This window comes from Neovison vison, chromosome 6, assembly GCF_020171115.1.
Source record: "Neovison vison isolate M4711 chromosome 6, ASM_NN_V1, whole genome shotgun sequence".
NCBI lineage: Eukaryota > Metazoa > Chordata > Mammalia > Carnivora > Mustelidae > Neogale > Neogale vison.
This window is the reverse complement of record NC_058096.1, coordinates 193,960,740-193,976,411: the sequence shown is the minus strand read 5'-3', so window position 1 is coordinate 193,976,411 and position 15,672 is coordinate 193,960,740. Positions and strand designations below refer to the sequence as shown.

Below are 15,672 nucleotides of genomic sequence, written 5' to 3'. Positions count from 1 at the left end.
ATGGTGTCAAGTGAAGAAGCAATCACCATTCCATAAAAGTGAAAATCCTCTTCGGATCTCTTTTGGTTATTGAAAACAAGTACTAATATAGGTCTTTTCGTAAAAGCGAAGTGGCATCAAGTGAACTTCTGGATAGTGATGGGGGTGGTGGCAGGGGGAGGGCAACCTGTAAACCGATTTAGGTTGGTACTTTGTAAGCTGGGAATTTAGAATTGTTTAAAATATAAATTCAATTTTACTTTGAGGGTCCTCTCTGAGTCTTGTGAATATCACTCCATCTTGGGAAAGAAAAGGCAAAAGGAGAAAGTGATGGCGGGTGTGAGTTGTGGGGAGAGCAGATACAGGCCACAGAAGCACAGAGAAGAGAGGCCTCTGCAGTACTCTGATCTTGTATTAGTGATCTGGGGACTCTTCGATTGACAACATGCAGCTCAGCAATGCATCCAACGAAAGACGGCATCTTTCCTATTTCAAATTATAAGTTACTGCAGAGGGCGGGAGAGTAGTCGAGGCAGTGGGCTGCCCCTATAGGCAACTTCTTTGCCACTCCATCTGCTACCCCAAATGCTAAATCTTAGAAACAACACTGCTGTGAAAGATTAAAATATATTTTCTACGACTCAGATGACACCAAGTCTTTTGTAGATGCCAAAATAGCTGCTTTGAAAAGAGTTGAAGAAATATCAATTAGGAACTCAGTCGAAGACACAGAAAAATTTATGTATCCCTGCTGGTCGGTCTCCAAAACTAACTGAAAAAAAAAAAAAAAGATTGTAATAATGAGAAAATGAAATATATAGAGGCAGAAGATAAGGTCCTTTTAATTGCTGTTATTTTCTGAAATTTTGGTATATGATTAATAGATTACAGGTATACAAAAGCAGAAGGAAACTATTTTATGGCATTTGTAATTAATTTTGGATTTTGGAGCATCTTTTTAAGCCTATACATGATTAATAGGAGGCAAGTTTCAAAATTTCACTTCTGGTTTAATTTTTTATGCTAACTCTCCTTAGTGACTAAATTTCTTAGTGAAAAAGAAAATTGTTTTTAAAATGATGCGATGTGAAAAAAGTCTTGAAAATAATATATTTAAAAAAAATTCCTCAAGAGAATAGGAATTAAGCTCAGCGGCATATTCTTACAACTTTCATGAATGCAATTTATAATTACATGAATAATCACATAATCATAAGAAACACATTTAAGAAAAATTGCCTTGCAATGCAAGGTAAGCTTTTTTTTTTTTTTTTTTTTTTTTAAAGTCAAAGTGAAGTGTTCCTTTCCAATTTGGCAAAGTTCAGACTCTTCTGATGAAGTGATTCTAAACCCGAGATCATCAATGAATGTTTTATGAGACGCAGATTAATAAATTATTCCGTATATCCCGTTTCTGTTTTTAAGACTATTTTATCTACTATTTTTAATTGTTTGGCTTCTGGTTACAGAAAAAAACCAGAATTTAAAATAAAAAGAAGTAAGAATAGATGTAGGAAATAGCCATGTCATTTAGAAAGGAAACAGATTTTCATTATATTTACATAAATGTCAATAATATGTTAACCTTGGTAAATTGCATAATATTGACAAAATATAGATATATTAACCTTAATCTTTAGAGTCAGGGCTGAGGCTTTTCCTCTGTGTAAAGTCATTTCATTATTTCCCCTTACCGTTCCCATCTATAAAGTGGGATTAATATCATTTACCTTTAAGAAATGAAGTAACAATTTACGATTTGTAGAGGATATAAATGGGGTCTTTTGTAGGCTTCTGAATTTGATTAGCAGAAAGCCCAAAATGTATCATCAGGAATCCAATAAAGACAGAATTTTTAAAAAGACATAATAGTTGTCCCTTGAATTTAAATGATTTAAATCTAGGCTTAGAACAGGATTTCAAGAAATGCTGATATGCTTGTTGGAGAGCTGGACTTCCAAATGTCTAAAGCACCATAAAAAATTCTCCCAAAGGATGAAAAATGCTTGGAATACTACGAAAAAATAGAAGCTATCTAAACAAACAAACAAACCCAAACCAGTTTAGCTTATGAAAAGCTAAGTGAAGTTTATTTACAAATCATTTTAATTTTTGAAAAATAAACAAAAAGAACACATTCATTTCTGAGAAAGAAGCACGGGGGTCTTATCATCTGTGGAGGGGAGGGAGGGGGGAATCTTAAAGTCTAAGAAACCAAGGCAATTTTTACAAGTTTTCCATAAGCAGGTGCCAAACTCGATTACCCTCTTGGGAATATTTCTCATGTAGCAGCTGAAAAGGGGGAAGCTTAGCTAGGGAGGCTGGGGAATTGGATCTGTCTCTACTGATAACTTCCTCCCGCTCTGTCTTCTTTCTTTGGTAAGTAAAACTATCTCCACCCAGGAAATCAAGAACACATTTATAATTGTTAAAGGGGCTCTGTAATGGAGAAAAAGAGCTTCTGATAGAAAGGTAGAGAAATATTTTATTTAAAAAAAAAGTTATAAGGTTTAAATTGCTGTAGACTAAAGAATATACTTGCCAGGCAAGAATAGGAATCATTAAGTCTGTGATCCAAAGTAAGGCGTTGCACCATCTCAAAGAGGGAAGCGTGGTCAAAGTTACAGGGGTTGGAAGAGATAAATTCATCCATGCCATGTTTTTGAGCTCTATCTGCGTCTGTTCATTTATACATGTAGAGAGAGACACAATTTAGAGAAACACATCACATTTTCTTTGACATTTCAAATACACAGGAATCCACTAGGCATTATGAACGTCAGCTCTCCCCCCTACCACCCTGTTTCCTCCCACCAACATCCGCAAGATACACTTTTTACCTCCCATTGTCAACTTGCATCACTCACTGGTGAGTTTATTGCATTTAGGCAAAAATATATTGGCATCAACATGTTTATCAAATGATCACAACTCCAGTGCATTTATGTTGTTCTTTAAAAACTAAGCACACGACCGTAACTTCGCCTGCATTTCACTAAACACTGAAAGCAGATCGGATCTTTGCTTATAAAAGCCTATTTATCTTTTTTTAAATCTTTTTTTTAATAGATTCTGCCATTCCAGTGGTTATGTCTAGAGCAATTTCTCTACAATTATTGGGATTAGCTGGAAAAAGGGGTATGCTGATTTTCAGCAACGTGACAATATTTGTATCCTCCCCTTCCCCATCCCCGTTGCCAATTTGGTTTCACAAAAGATTTGGGTCCCCACCCTCCAAAATTAAAAAAAAATAATAATAACAAAAGATTTTCCTTGAAACCTGGAGAATAAGTTAAATGGGAATTTAGTTTGTGATAGCCAAGGTCATTGCCTTATAGTATGCTTACAGTTAGCAAAGCTTATGAAATAGACAAACATATTTACTCAGCAAGGGCTATGATCTGCCATTTATTGTGAATTAATAGTCTCAATGTATTCACACTTTTTCTTACAGGGTGAAGGCTACAAGCAAACCCTCCTAAGGGCTAACTAATTAATCTCAATATGTGTAACTAAAATACTCTTTACTCAGTCGGCAAAATAACTCAGAATTCAACTCAAGGGAGACCAAGCAAATCCCAAAGAGGTAGGAATGAAGATCCTAAGTATTAAGGGAATCAGCTCACTCCACCTCATATTTACTCACTCTCCTGATATGCAGACTGCAAAGAAAAAGAATCTATATCAAATTAAGCCAGAGTTTATTCTTCCTCTCGCATGCAGTATTCTACCAGAATACTGGGACCTGCCAGGGATCAGCAATGCTGTCTGGACAGGAAGAAAATCAATTTCTGACTTGAGAGGGTGTTTGGATACATTTCTATACATGGCCTTCATCCCAGGCAGTTTTTCCTCCCCTTCCATACTTAGGGTATGACTGAAAAATTGAGGTTTGGTAGCAGGGTGACATTAAGAGGATGATTTCTTATCACATTATTGGTTTTGTGTATCCTTAAGACCTAAATCCCTGGTATGTCAAATTTTTGCTCTCTCACTGTTCAAGTTTTTATATTTTTTTATTTTTTATTTTTAAAATATTTTACTTATTTATTTGACAGACAGAGATCACAAGTAGGCAGAGAGAGAGGAGGAAGCAGGCTCCCTGCCAAGCAGAGAGCCCAACACGGGGCTTGATCCCAGGACCCTGGGATCATGACCTGAGCCGAACGCATAGGATTTAAACCACTGAGCCACCCAGGCACCCCTCACTGTTCAAGTTTTTAAATCTCTAGTCATTTTCTATAGAAGAAGCAAGTGGTCAATGTTTGAACAGGATGTGTTGTTTATGCCCTAGACACACAGAAGCAATGGTTTCCAGAAGTCAAGTTGAAGAATGTGTATTTTAATAGCCAAATTGCTCCATTAAGATGATGCAACACAAGCTTTTGGAAGGGATCTCACATGTACGGGAATTATACTAGAAAGAAATCTCTTTGCTCCGTTAACTGCCTCGGGTTTGTCTTCAAGAAAGTGCTTTCGGATTCAGGTTAGGTGCTTTCTTTCTCTACGAGGATTTCTTTTATTGGTTGTTTGGGCTCTAAGCTGGAGCCCAAAGTATTTCTCCTTTGACACAGGATGGTTAGGAAGAAAGGTGGCCACGAAGGTGATGCTGGGGAGGAAGCCTGCTGCTCCCAGACTGTGTGTGAGACTCCTCTGGCCCAAGGCACACGTCTTAAACCTGCTCCAACTTTAGCTCTATGCCAGCAGGAGGGCACTCCTGCAGTCCAGGGGACACTCTCCAATGCATGGGACAGATTATGCCCGCCTCCCACCCTCCGGTCAGTCCTAGGTCCGTTGAGTTTGGGAAAAATAACAGTGGGACACACAAATTGCTCATCCTATTTCATCCTCATGAAAAGCCTCATCCACCTCGTGCCTCCCAATTTTAACAGATAGATGAGGCATTTTGGCTAGCACCAGCTTTTTGCTCTTGAATTTCTCAGAAGAGGCTTGCAAGCTGACAAATCGGCCCAGGCCTAACTTTGCCAGTTTGGCTCGCTATTTTATTGCTCTTCAATTACGATGGTGCAACCGGTCACTGAGCTCGGAGAGAAGGGGGCTCTTTCGTAGCTGTTAAAAATATGACACGTTTCAAGTCTCTTTTTCGTTATTTGTTGAACCTCTTGAAAAGTTTGCGGTGAACTATTTAGCCTTGGTGCCTGCCCACTCTAGGAAATGGATCTGAAAAGACAACTTGGCTCCTCTGCGGGGACCTGGATACAGACCCACTCCCCGCCTCCCCGATGCATCACAATACAGCTTCACCGGGCTAATTCCTGGCGAAGAGTACATCTAAAGAACAATTTCGCTTTTACTTACGCTTTAAAAAAGCAGGCTTACGGAAAAATATGCTTAAAATCAGCCTGCTTTCCTTTTCAGAAAGCAACTCTGTCAACATAAAAATTCCTTTTTTCCTTCTTCCTTTCTTTCCTCCCTCTCTCTCGGTCCACATGTAGATGAGCCTGGGACTGCTTTATGAGATCTGGACTCTAGTTTGAGCTCTATTTTTAAATCAGCCGTGGGATGGTGGCTTGTTGCTCTCTCTGAGACTCAGTTTCCTTGGGTGTAAAATGAGCCGGATTTCCACTTTTCTTGGTGAGGTCACTGTCATTTAACCACCCTTAAGATCCCTTGCACAACTTCTGCATGCCTAAGATGGAGCTGAATGCAATGGGAATTTCCACCAGGTGTAACAAGCAGTCCCTGAATTTTGCTTATACAAAATCATCATTTACTCAGATTTAGGCTCATTATCTTAATGGTTCCAACAACTCAGGAGTGCTTAAAAGGGGGGTTGGCTCCCATGAAATCTTTGAGAATTTCACTGAGCTTATCTTCGGAAAAAGAAAGAGGAGCGGGGGGCCAGGGATGCTATTTGAAGGTGTCAGAGGAAGGGATCTGATTTTTAAACTCCATCCCAGCAGGTATATCTGTACTTTTGCTCTCTGCTGTATTCCCAGCACCTAGAAGGGTATACTTCAGTACCTGGAACACGGCAGACACCGGAGACATATGTGTTAAAATAATGAATTTATTTCATCAAAATAAATAAATTCACTACTTCAACAAATATTTTCTATTTCTTGATTTTATGAAATGTTGATATACTAAATTCAACACAAACAGTGTATTTGGGCTGGAATAGCAGGTGGTTAAGTAGGTGGGCTTGGGGGGTGGGGTTCACAAAAACTGAATTCGAAGCCAGCCTTGTCATTACTAGGCATATGATATGAAGCAGTCAGTTGACCGGTGTTTCTGAGTATGATTTTCCTCCTATGTAAGCTGAGAACAGTGTTGGAGTCTCCCCTCAGAAGGTTACTGAGAGGTTCTGCTGAGTCGGACTTGTCAAGCACCTGGACACCTAACACATAGTAAGTACTCAATAAACCTTAGCTGTGAGCAAGTGGGCAGGTTTCTTAGTGCTCCCAAAGCCAGTTTGTTTAATGTTTTCAGCAAGCCAAGGATGTCTCTTCATTTATAGCTAATGTTAGTTACAGGTTGCTTCTTAAACCATATTGCTTCTAGGAAGCTGGGAGCATTCCCAGTCTCTCCGCTTTGTGCTTCTCCTCTGCCCCTGTACCACTAATTCCCACGTCCTGTCTCTGTGTTTTTGCTGGTTTATATTCCAATTTCTCAGTGGTCAGAACACCCACACACAGTTGAATCCCTTGATAGATAATATGTTCCTTGAGGGCAACTTTCTGATCTGTTCTTTCCCCTGCCGTCTCCCAGAGGAGCCAGGTCTTTAGGAGGTGTTTATTAACTGACTTTTTCTGACACTTCCATCCCAGGAAACTTCCCATTGACTTTATTAAGGAGTCACACACATGGGGATTCAGATGGCATCTTGCAAATCCAAAAGTGGGAACATGTGCTCTTCGGAGAAAAAAAAAATCTTATAGAAGGAAACAGAATTCTAGGTGCAGGTGTCTTTGGATACCATTCAGATTGTCTGCCTGTGTCTCCATACATGTCTAGGACCATATGCATTACATATGTTGTCTATTTTAAAATAAAACACTGCAGTGGTCCAGCTGTTCCAAATTCTGTTTCAAAGAACTTGTGGGTGCTTCCCAAGCAACACCATATAGTCATTCTTGCACGGCCCCAGTCTGTTCTTCTACAGTGCAGAACATTACAAAATAGATGCTCCTTGCAACTCCATTCCCCCCCCCCCCGTACAAGCAATTGGAACTGATTGATGAAAGAAAAAGAAAATCCCAATGCTGACATTAGCAAGGGGAAAACAGCCCAAAGCAAAATATGAGAAAGTTACTTCCTGAATTCAGGACACCTTGGGATTGCTTCCTGTGCCAATGTTTGGCTTGTGTCAGTAGAATGAAAATGAATTTGAACACTAGGGTGAGCAAAACAGAATTAGGAGGGTAACGTGGCTGCTGAAGTCTCCAGTGATGTCTGGATTATCTCTGGCTTTCGGAAATGTATACCAATTCTCTTTTTCATTAATACATCTTCTTCTGCTTCTCCTTCTCAAGAAATTAAGGACTGACTTTAACCCTTACATTTTCCAGACTTGGTTGAATAGTTCCTAAGACTTCTTTGGTCTGTAAGAGCTCCAAATGTCCTAAAATTGGCTGTGTAATTTTATAGGCTCTGCAGGTAGGGCATAATTCAACACATCTTCCAAACAGTGCTACTTGTTTTACTTCTGGGGCTTAATTGCATAACAGTTCTGAAGTCCTGAATAACATGAGCATAGACAGGATTTCAGACTAACCTTGGATGAATAAAGTTGATATAGGTACTTAACTACATTAAAAAACTTAAAGTCTTTTTAATGGTATCCATGACACAGAAACAGGCTTATGGAAGGCAGGTACATTTTTGAGTGGAAGCTTATCAAAACTTTACCCCAAGTTTACTCAGAAACAATTTTGGTTTGGCATTTAAGGAATGTTGGGAAAGTACTGGTTTCTAAATTGATAGGTTTTTGTGGATTTTATAACTCTCATTTCACCTACTTCATTCAAATTCAAGTGACCTCACTAATTGATGGCCCTACTAGTGATGTTATTCTTTAACTGATCATGATGTTTGGGTTTATTTCATATGTGATATTCATTTCCTTTTTCTTCCTTACAATTGGAAACATATAATATTTTTCATGAACTCTTATCTTAATAACAAACATATTTATGTGATCTTGTTTCTGATACAAAATGTTTTAGATAAGTTTCCAATAAAGTCTACCAGACAAATATAATTTTCTTGGTGGGACTAATATAGCTTTCAAGTTTTCATTTTATTGAGATTTTCCTATTACTTTAATAGCCGAGGGAATGAAGACAATAGGTCAAATCTCTCTCTTTATTTTGTAATATTACATTTTGAAACTTTTCATAGGCTAGGGAAAAAGAAATTATGCTGTTGAAAATAATTATGATTTTACCATTAATAAATTGTCTAAGAGAGGTTCCTTTCTCTAATGAATCCCTTTTATAATAAGCTAGAGGTGCCACTTTATCACTGAAAAGTGGAGCACAGTTATGGCTGTTGTGATTCCTGATGGATGCTAGAGGCAAGAGAATAGCTAATGTGACTCTAAAGTCATTGTGAACCCAAACTGCAAATTAAAAGGTGACTTTGTATCTTTCTTATATGGAAAATGTGTGCTTGTCATATCTGCTTGACAGTAGAAAAGTGAATGTATGGTTTGGACAATAACGAGCAATGACAGTAGTCAACCTCATCAGAAGACATGAAATAAAGAAATGACAATGATTGATGGCAGCTGGTTGTTTACAGATTTTTCTAGAAGAGTTTTTCTTGGCATGATCAAGTAACCAGGGGATGTTGAGCCCTGCCTGAGCTCTGCACAGCAAGCAAAAGATTGGTCCTCCTATGCCTGCTGCCCTTGAGAAACAACTTAACTCCTTCATGGTCCCCTTGACTCAGTCAAGCTACTCGCACGGCCAAGAGACAATGGCTCCTTGGAAGCTACGAAGGGCCAAGTTGCATTCTGCAAAAATCTTGAGTTTAAAACTACTATGGCAGTACACCCAAGGGGATAAATGTGATGTTTATTTCAAGTTAATTTTTATAATTCTTTATAAGACAGTTACTTTGAGTAAAATTCATAACAGAGATTTTGTCAATGATCTCAAAATGAGTAAGTAAATGATCTGTAATTTTTCCTGCTGTATTAATTACATTATCCATTAATTTACAGAGTACTCGATGATGACTTTACGTTCCCTGTGGCATGAGCAAAAATAAACTTTCTGTAGTTGGCTATTAATAATGTATCTTACTGTAATTCACTATATGACATGAGTGTGCTCAGCTGATGAGTGGAAAATACATTTAAAATGTGCCTGAAGTAGTTCATAAAGAAATGAGCCTTCATTTAACATGGACCACGTAGATCATATCATGGTGTTTGGAAAATTTTCGACCTGATTTGGGGAGTCTATTTCTTTTTTAAAAAGTCATTTACTTTTGCAACAGGAAGGAAAATGATTTACAGTGTGGTTTGGGGTCATGCAAATTAATTTGATATTGAGTTAATTCTTTGATATTGCATTCCTGTAAGGTAGCAACTGCAAGTTGACAATACAAGAAGATACAGCGAAACTCTCATGAGATAAAACTACAGAAAGGAATAAAGACAAACAACTATTTGGAAATCTACTAGGATAGCGATGCGCTGTTGTGCAAATATATGTAAATTCGCTCAGAACAGATTTCATTCAGTCATCTAATCACCCATCCTTTCTTTCATTCTTTAAAAAAAAAAGTATAGCAAAATCCTAAATTCCCGCTATATTCACATTCTGTGGTAAGCTTTTAAAATGCCTCATCAGACATTCAAGTAAAGTTAAATTAAGTATCTGCTTGAAGTGGTGAAAAAAAATCTGTCTGCTAGCCAGGGGTACATTTATGCAAAACAAAAGAAAAAACAAAGAAAGGGGTAAAGAAAGCAAATTAAAGAAACAGAAAGAGTTAGAAGAAAGTACTATTATTAAATGGGCAGGAGGAATGATATGACCTACAATTTCTAAATCAGCATTCAGAATACTCAAGTACATATTTGCCTGCTCTCTTGACTGGTTTTTCTATTTCCTTCTAAGGTCATGTCTTCCCTCAATGCAATGGGTTGACAGCTTTTCCCTACATGAATAAAAGAATTACAGATTCTCTTTCATTAGTAACTCAAATAGAGAAGAGAAAGGTTTTTCTAAGTTTTAAAGTTTCTTTTTTCTCTTATAGGTGAATTTTTAGAAAAATTAATACCAATATAAATGACGTCCCAAAAGCTTTGGTTATCTTGGTGGTTGGAGAAGTAGCAGGGAGACATTCAAGACCAGAGGTCCAAACCCTCCATAGTATTGTGAGATTTGAATTTGAAGCTTCTGTGAAAAAGCTACATGGATTCAATCGTGTCCTTTGTGTGTGGTGGTCTTGTGTATTATAGCTTGCCTTTCAAAATTAACCCTTTATTGGGTCTTACTTAGATCACACCCTCAAGTCAGGTAGAAGGAACTCTTTAGTGTTCAAATAATGCATTTACTTTATTTACTGTATTCTGCAGTTTCTTAAAAATCTTATTTAATTAACATCTTTGGATGCCCTACCCCACCTTTCTATTTGTTAAGTTATCCATGGTTACCACCCCACAGGTACAGCTGACAATTCTCATCTTTGGAATGGGAGAGGAAAAACAACACATTATCAGAGTGCAAAATGATCTGTTTTCAGGCATTAAGCAGTCAGGTAGCTGTGAATTCCATGAAACAAAGGCATCATTGGCCATTTTGTTGTGATGCTAAATAATATTCTTGGAATGAAAAAAAATTAGGAGATGTTAATGGTTGGCTTTACTCAGAGGATCATTTGATGCCAATATGAAAGCCAAGGAGAGGAGGCAATTATGCACACATCACATGCATCCTAGTTCCAGTATGGAAGCTTACATTTCAAACCTAAGGTCAGGAAAATAACATGAAAAGTTTTACTACAAAGTCTAGACATGAGGGAGATTTAAGAGGAGAGGGAGGAAGCACATTGCAGGTGTCAGATAATCTAGTCTGATTATCTGAGCTGTGCTAGCTATAGGGGAACACTTACCCTTCAGTCCAGCTAGAAGTTAGCAGGGTAAGAAGGAACAAACCAGAATAACATAAAGACTAGCAACAAGGCTCAGGAAAGCAGACAGGAGTTCTAACCTAGCAGCTAAAGTTCTTGGGTTTGAGCAAAGATTGAACAAGAAAACTTAAATGAAACAAAACAAAACAAAAACCAAAATCAACCGCCCCCTCCCAAACCAACAGTAACCAAGACCCCGCTAACTGTTGAAGACTGTGGGTGGTAGCAAAAATAGAACAATTCTGAAAAACATCCGACTTTGGGGATGTATGATGTGATTAACAGTTATTAGTTGAGAAACAGACATTAAAATGAGACTCATCGCAAATGATATATCAAGTAATCATTGACCAAAGAGTAAAGCTTAAAATACCCCCTCCCCCAACTCTGAATGAGAACCAAGGTACTGGTTTTTACTGTTCCTCTAACACAGACTGGACAGGAATCTGGTGTCTCGATGAGAGGCCACTTGGCATAATAAATTGTGGCAATACTCAACAACAAATTTGAACATAGTTTCCAAGGTGAGCGACATTGGCCTTAAAAATTGGAAAATTGTAAATATTTGTTTAAAAATGTTGTACAGCTAGCCACTGACTCAATTTTTTTCAAGTTTCAACCAAAATAAAAAGAGAAAAATTAAATCAACAACAACAACACACACCAAAGAAACCACAAAAGAACAAAAAAGTTTTAAGGTTTGGTGGAACCCTCCCCAAATCATTGTAGAGTCACATACAAACTAATGAATAGCAGGATCTATTTTTTTGGTTTTTACAATTCCATATAAATACTCCACTCCACTCAGACGTGTCTTTTCATTTTGAAAATTGCGAAAAATAAAACTGCACCCAGAAGTCTGTCAAAGTGAATTGAGAAAGACCCAAATAAACTCATAATTACTCCCGAGCTTCCCAAACTGTAAAATGTTCCATTCTCAAGTTTCCCCTTGAGCAGACAGCGACATGACAAGACTGGAGTGTTTATTTTTCTCTACCCAAGAAACCTCTCCCATTTTTCTGTAGTTTCTCTTTGCCAACTAAGACTAATAAAGTGATTATAAAAGTTATTAACTCATTGAAACGCTGTTCTTAAAAGTCATTCACTTGTAAGAATGGCAAAGACTTTGAACAAATATTCAAAACCAGGATTTGATGAAATATGTACAGAACTAAGTATTTAACAATGACCCTTACCTTTTGGAAGTCAAGGAAACCTTTTTAAAATGCAATACTTGACTGTGTTTACTCTTTGTGTTACAGAACCTGTGACTGAATGTTTATGATAAGACAATACAGGCTGAGAAACAACTATCAGTGAAAGATCAACGTTTGCTGTTTATTACTACTTTGTGATTGTTTTCATTTTTCTAGAACCTTGCTTTGTTGTGCCAGGTGACCAACATGTCCCAGTTTGCCCAGGACCAAGGAGTTTCTGGAGACACAGAACTTTTAGTGCTAAAACCAAGGAATTTGCCAGCAAATCTGGATAAGGTGGTAACTCTTAAGTATGACTCAACCCTGTGAGTTTGACTGTTACTCACAAATGAGGCCTGATCTGTTTAATAAGGATGGTTTGAATTTAATAAATTAAGTGCAGCTGTAAAGTAATTGTGATATAACCACGATTCTGTAGCAGATCCCACTAAAAATTAGGATATGCTCTTTAACTCGCAGCCAGTTTTTGGTTTTTATGCATCATTAACTCAGCGACCCCTGGATCTTTATCACTGGTTTTATATACATCTAACTCCAAATGATCAAGTGCAGAAGGATGGGTTGGTTCAAATTCTGACTGGATTCCCCAGCTAAATTATGGGAACAGAAGGCTCATTTGCTGGTACTCTCGTTGCAGTTTTTAAGTGCCTAAACTAGCAATAGACAGAATCTAGAGTGGTATTGAGCCTCTGTTTCAGGAATAGTCAAGAAACTGGGTTCAACATTATTGGACTAAAGCTCTGGGTAAGGACTGTCATTTATTACGGAGTCAGTGGTGTACAGTTGTGCAGATCAGGCACTGCACAACTTAATAGGCACCACTCACATTTTTGCCTGCATGAAAAGTGACTAATGAAGTGCATAGTCTGCATGGATGAAAGTGGTAGCTTTTTTCTTGTAAAACTTGGTAGGTGTGGTAGGGCCTTGCATTCTTCGGAGAATCCTTGTTCCTCAGCAGTGATTGAGACAAGAGAAGGTGGTTCCACCACCAGATCCTGAAAAATTTCAGAGGCATGGATTATCTTACTTTCTCACTCATCCCTCAGTCTACCTCTCAAGCTCTCTAGGGATGATATTACCTACTTCCCAAATTCTAACCCTTAGAATTTTGCTTTGGAGGTCTCATTTAATACAAGTTCCTTATGTCAACCAGGGTGGCAAAATACATCAAGCTGACACGCTCTCAATTAAATCTTCCTGCTGATGCCTTGTATTCAGCACTCTAATTTCATTGCTGAATGAATCCTATCCACAGAGGGAGATCTACAAGGGTCCCTGTGTATTGCCATAAGGAGACACCTATACCCTGCTTACAATCTTCTTCAATGATCTTCTTTTTTTCTTAAATAAATGTTTGGTTTCCATTTAATTTTACTCCTCAATTCCATCTTCTTTCCTATACTAGTGAGGAAGAAGTGAGATTAATCACAAATGAAGTAGTAATTTTTTGATCTGGTCAGGTGATAGAACAAAAACACTGAAGGTAAGGTGAAATGACTTCAGAAGAAATTGAGAATCTTTGGAAACAACTAGTATTTTCCAAATACCACCTGAGATACCTGTTCTATGAGGTTGATTTAGATGGTGATTATAATTCATAATTTCCCCCCCAATGTACAGATAATTTCATAGGATGCGTTGCTTCTAAATTTATTAAAATGGAGACTCTCAGGCAAGGTGAAAGGATGAATTCCATCATAAAGTGATTTTTAAAACAAACAAATATTGGGGTATGCTTTATACCAACTCATGACTAAACCAACGGAAAGAGGTGTTGCCTTCTCTCTTTATTGGTCTCAAGTAAACCTAAGTGTCCCAAATGTTAGAGAAAGCAAGAAGAATGTGGGGAAGTTGGTGGTGGTTATGGTCAGCAGGGCTGTCCTTTACCCCAAGTCAACCTCCTCCTCCTTCTTTTAGGATTTTCTGCATGGAAACCCATGATGATTGTGTGATTATCTACAATGTTCCACAAGGAATGTACCTTCCTTTAAGAAGCCATTGGTACTGGACAGGAATTTCTGGGAGAACCCGATGGAGAGTATTTCTCCTCCAAAAAACTGTTTTCCCATAAGCAAGGGAGTTACACGGTTTAAGAACATAGTCTTGTTAGAAATGGACATGGCAGTGGAATCCACTGGAGAGAGAGAAATCACCTCTATTTAGTTGTGTTGCTGCAAAATCATCTGAATCATGTGTACATTTTGTTTAGGAGGGACAGGGAGAGACCATGTAGAAGCACTGGCGTAAAACATGAAGGTTCTGCCATGGGCTTTCGCACTTGCTTCCACACCTGGTACAGTTCTCTTTTCTAAGGTATGTGTGGAGCGGACTTCCTATCATTTGGACTTAAGTTCAGATCATCTCTCTCCAACCAGTCGCCACTGCATTACAATTCTTCAAAGTTTCCAACGTCTACAACTATCTTATTTGTTTTCTGACTTATGTGCTGGCTAGACAGCCCCATGGGGATGGAGGTATCCCGAACATGGGGATGGAGATATCCTGAAACCTGGGGATTTTGTCTGTCTTCCTCATCTGTATGTCTCATCAACTAGACAGTTGTTTCTGTAAACCAGACTGAGGGGGGCCCAGGCACAAGTAAGAAATCATCATATGATTGCTAAAAATGACTTGTACCTGAGTGACCCCTAACTGACCTGATATTCAGGGTAAGAGGGAAGTCTCTGGTTAGGGTTAATGTTTGTAACTAAAATGAATTACTTTATTTGGTGCTGTATGCTTCCGCTTCCTTTGCTTTAATAACCGCCTCCAAGCATATGCCAGATTTCACCTTGCCTCATGTATCAGAAGTGTTGGGAGAGGAAAAAAAAAAAACCCAAAAAACAAAATTAAAAAAAAAAAAAAAACAAAAAAAACAAAAACCAAAACAAAAACCTATTCCAGATAGCAAAAAGTCATGGCAAAGGAGTAAGAAATTAAAATGGATGCAGAGGTAATAGGAAAAGAAGCTGGAAAATGAAACAGGGCTGTTTAAAGAGATGGTTTAATTTTTGGGTCCTGGTGTATTTGCTTAGAATGGGATTTTAGGTACCATTTTTTTTTTTGTTGTTTTTTGTTTTTTTCCACTGCATGTGATAATGTCATCATTTATTTTTAAATGGTTCTAAGTTGCAGATTTAAATTTACTTCATATCAAGCCCTATTTTAAAATTACTTTTAATAGGAAGAAATGAGTCAAGGACATACATAACCTACTATATTTGACGGACTCAAACAAATACAAGTCTGGCTGTGAATTCCAAACTCTCACCAAAACAAAGAGATAAAAATCCACCTAAAATATATTTTCCTCTGTTTAGTCCTTGGGGGGAAATGTCAAGTATTGCACTTTAAAATCACTTTCATCTAA

At 37.9% G+C, this 15,672-nt stretch overlaps 1 protein-coding gene across 25 annotated transcripts in view; it reads right to left on the bottom strand.

Moving 5' to 3' along the window:
• Positions 1 to 15,672, bottom strand: part of CADPS (calcium dependent secretion activator) — a 472,977-nt gene that overhangs the window by 139,604 nt on the left and 317,701 nt on the right. For 22 of the 25 annotated variants that reach the window (XM_044253242.1, XM_044253245.1, XM_044253244.1 and 19 more), the window contains exon 12: positions 2,522 to 2,658. In XM_044253242.1, coding sequence (XP_044109177.1) covers positions 2,522 to 2,658 — 137 coding nt within the window. Of the gene's footprint in view, positions 1 to 2,521; positions 2,659 to 11,067; positions 11,080 to 15,672 lie in introns of all 25 variants that reach the window. The other 3 variants (XM_044253251.1, XM_044253267.1, XM_044253266.1) reach the window with 1 other exon arrangement.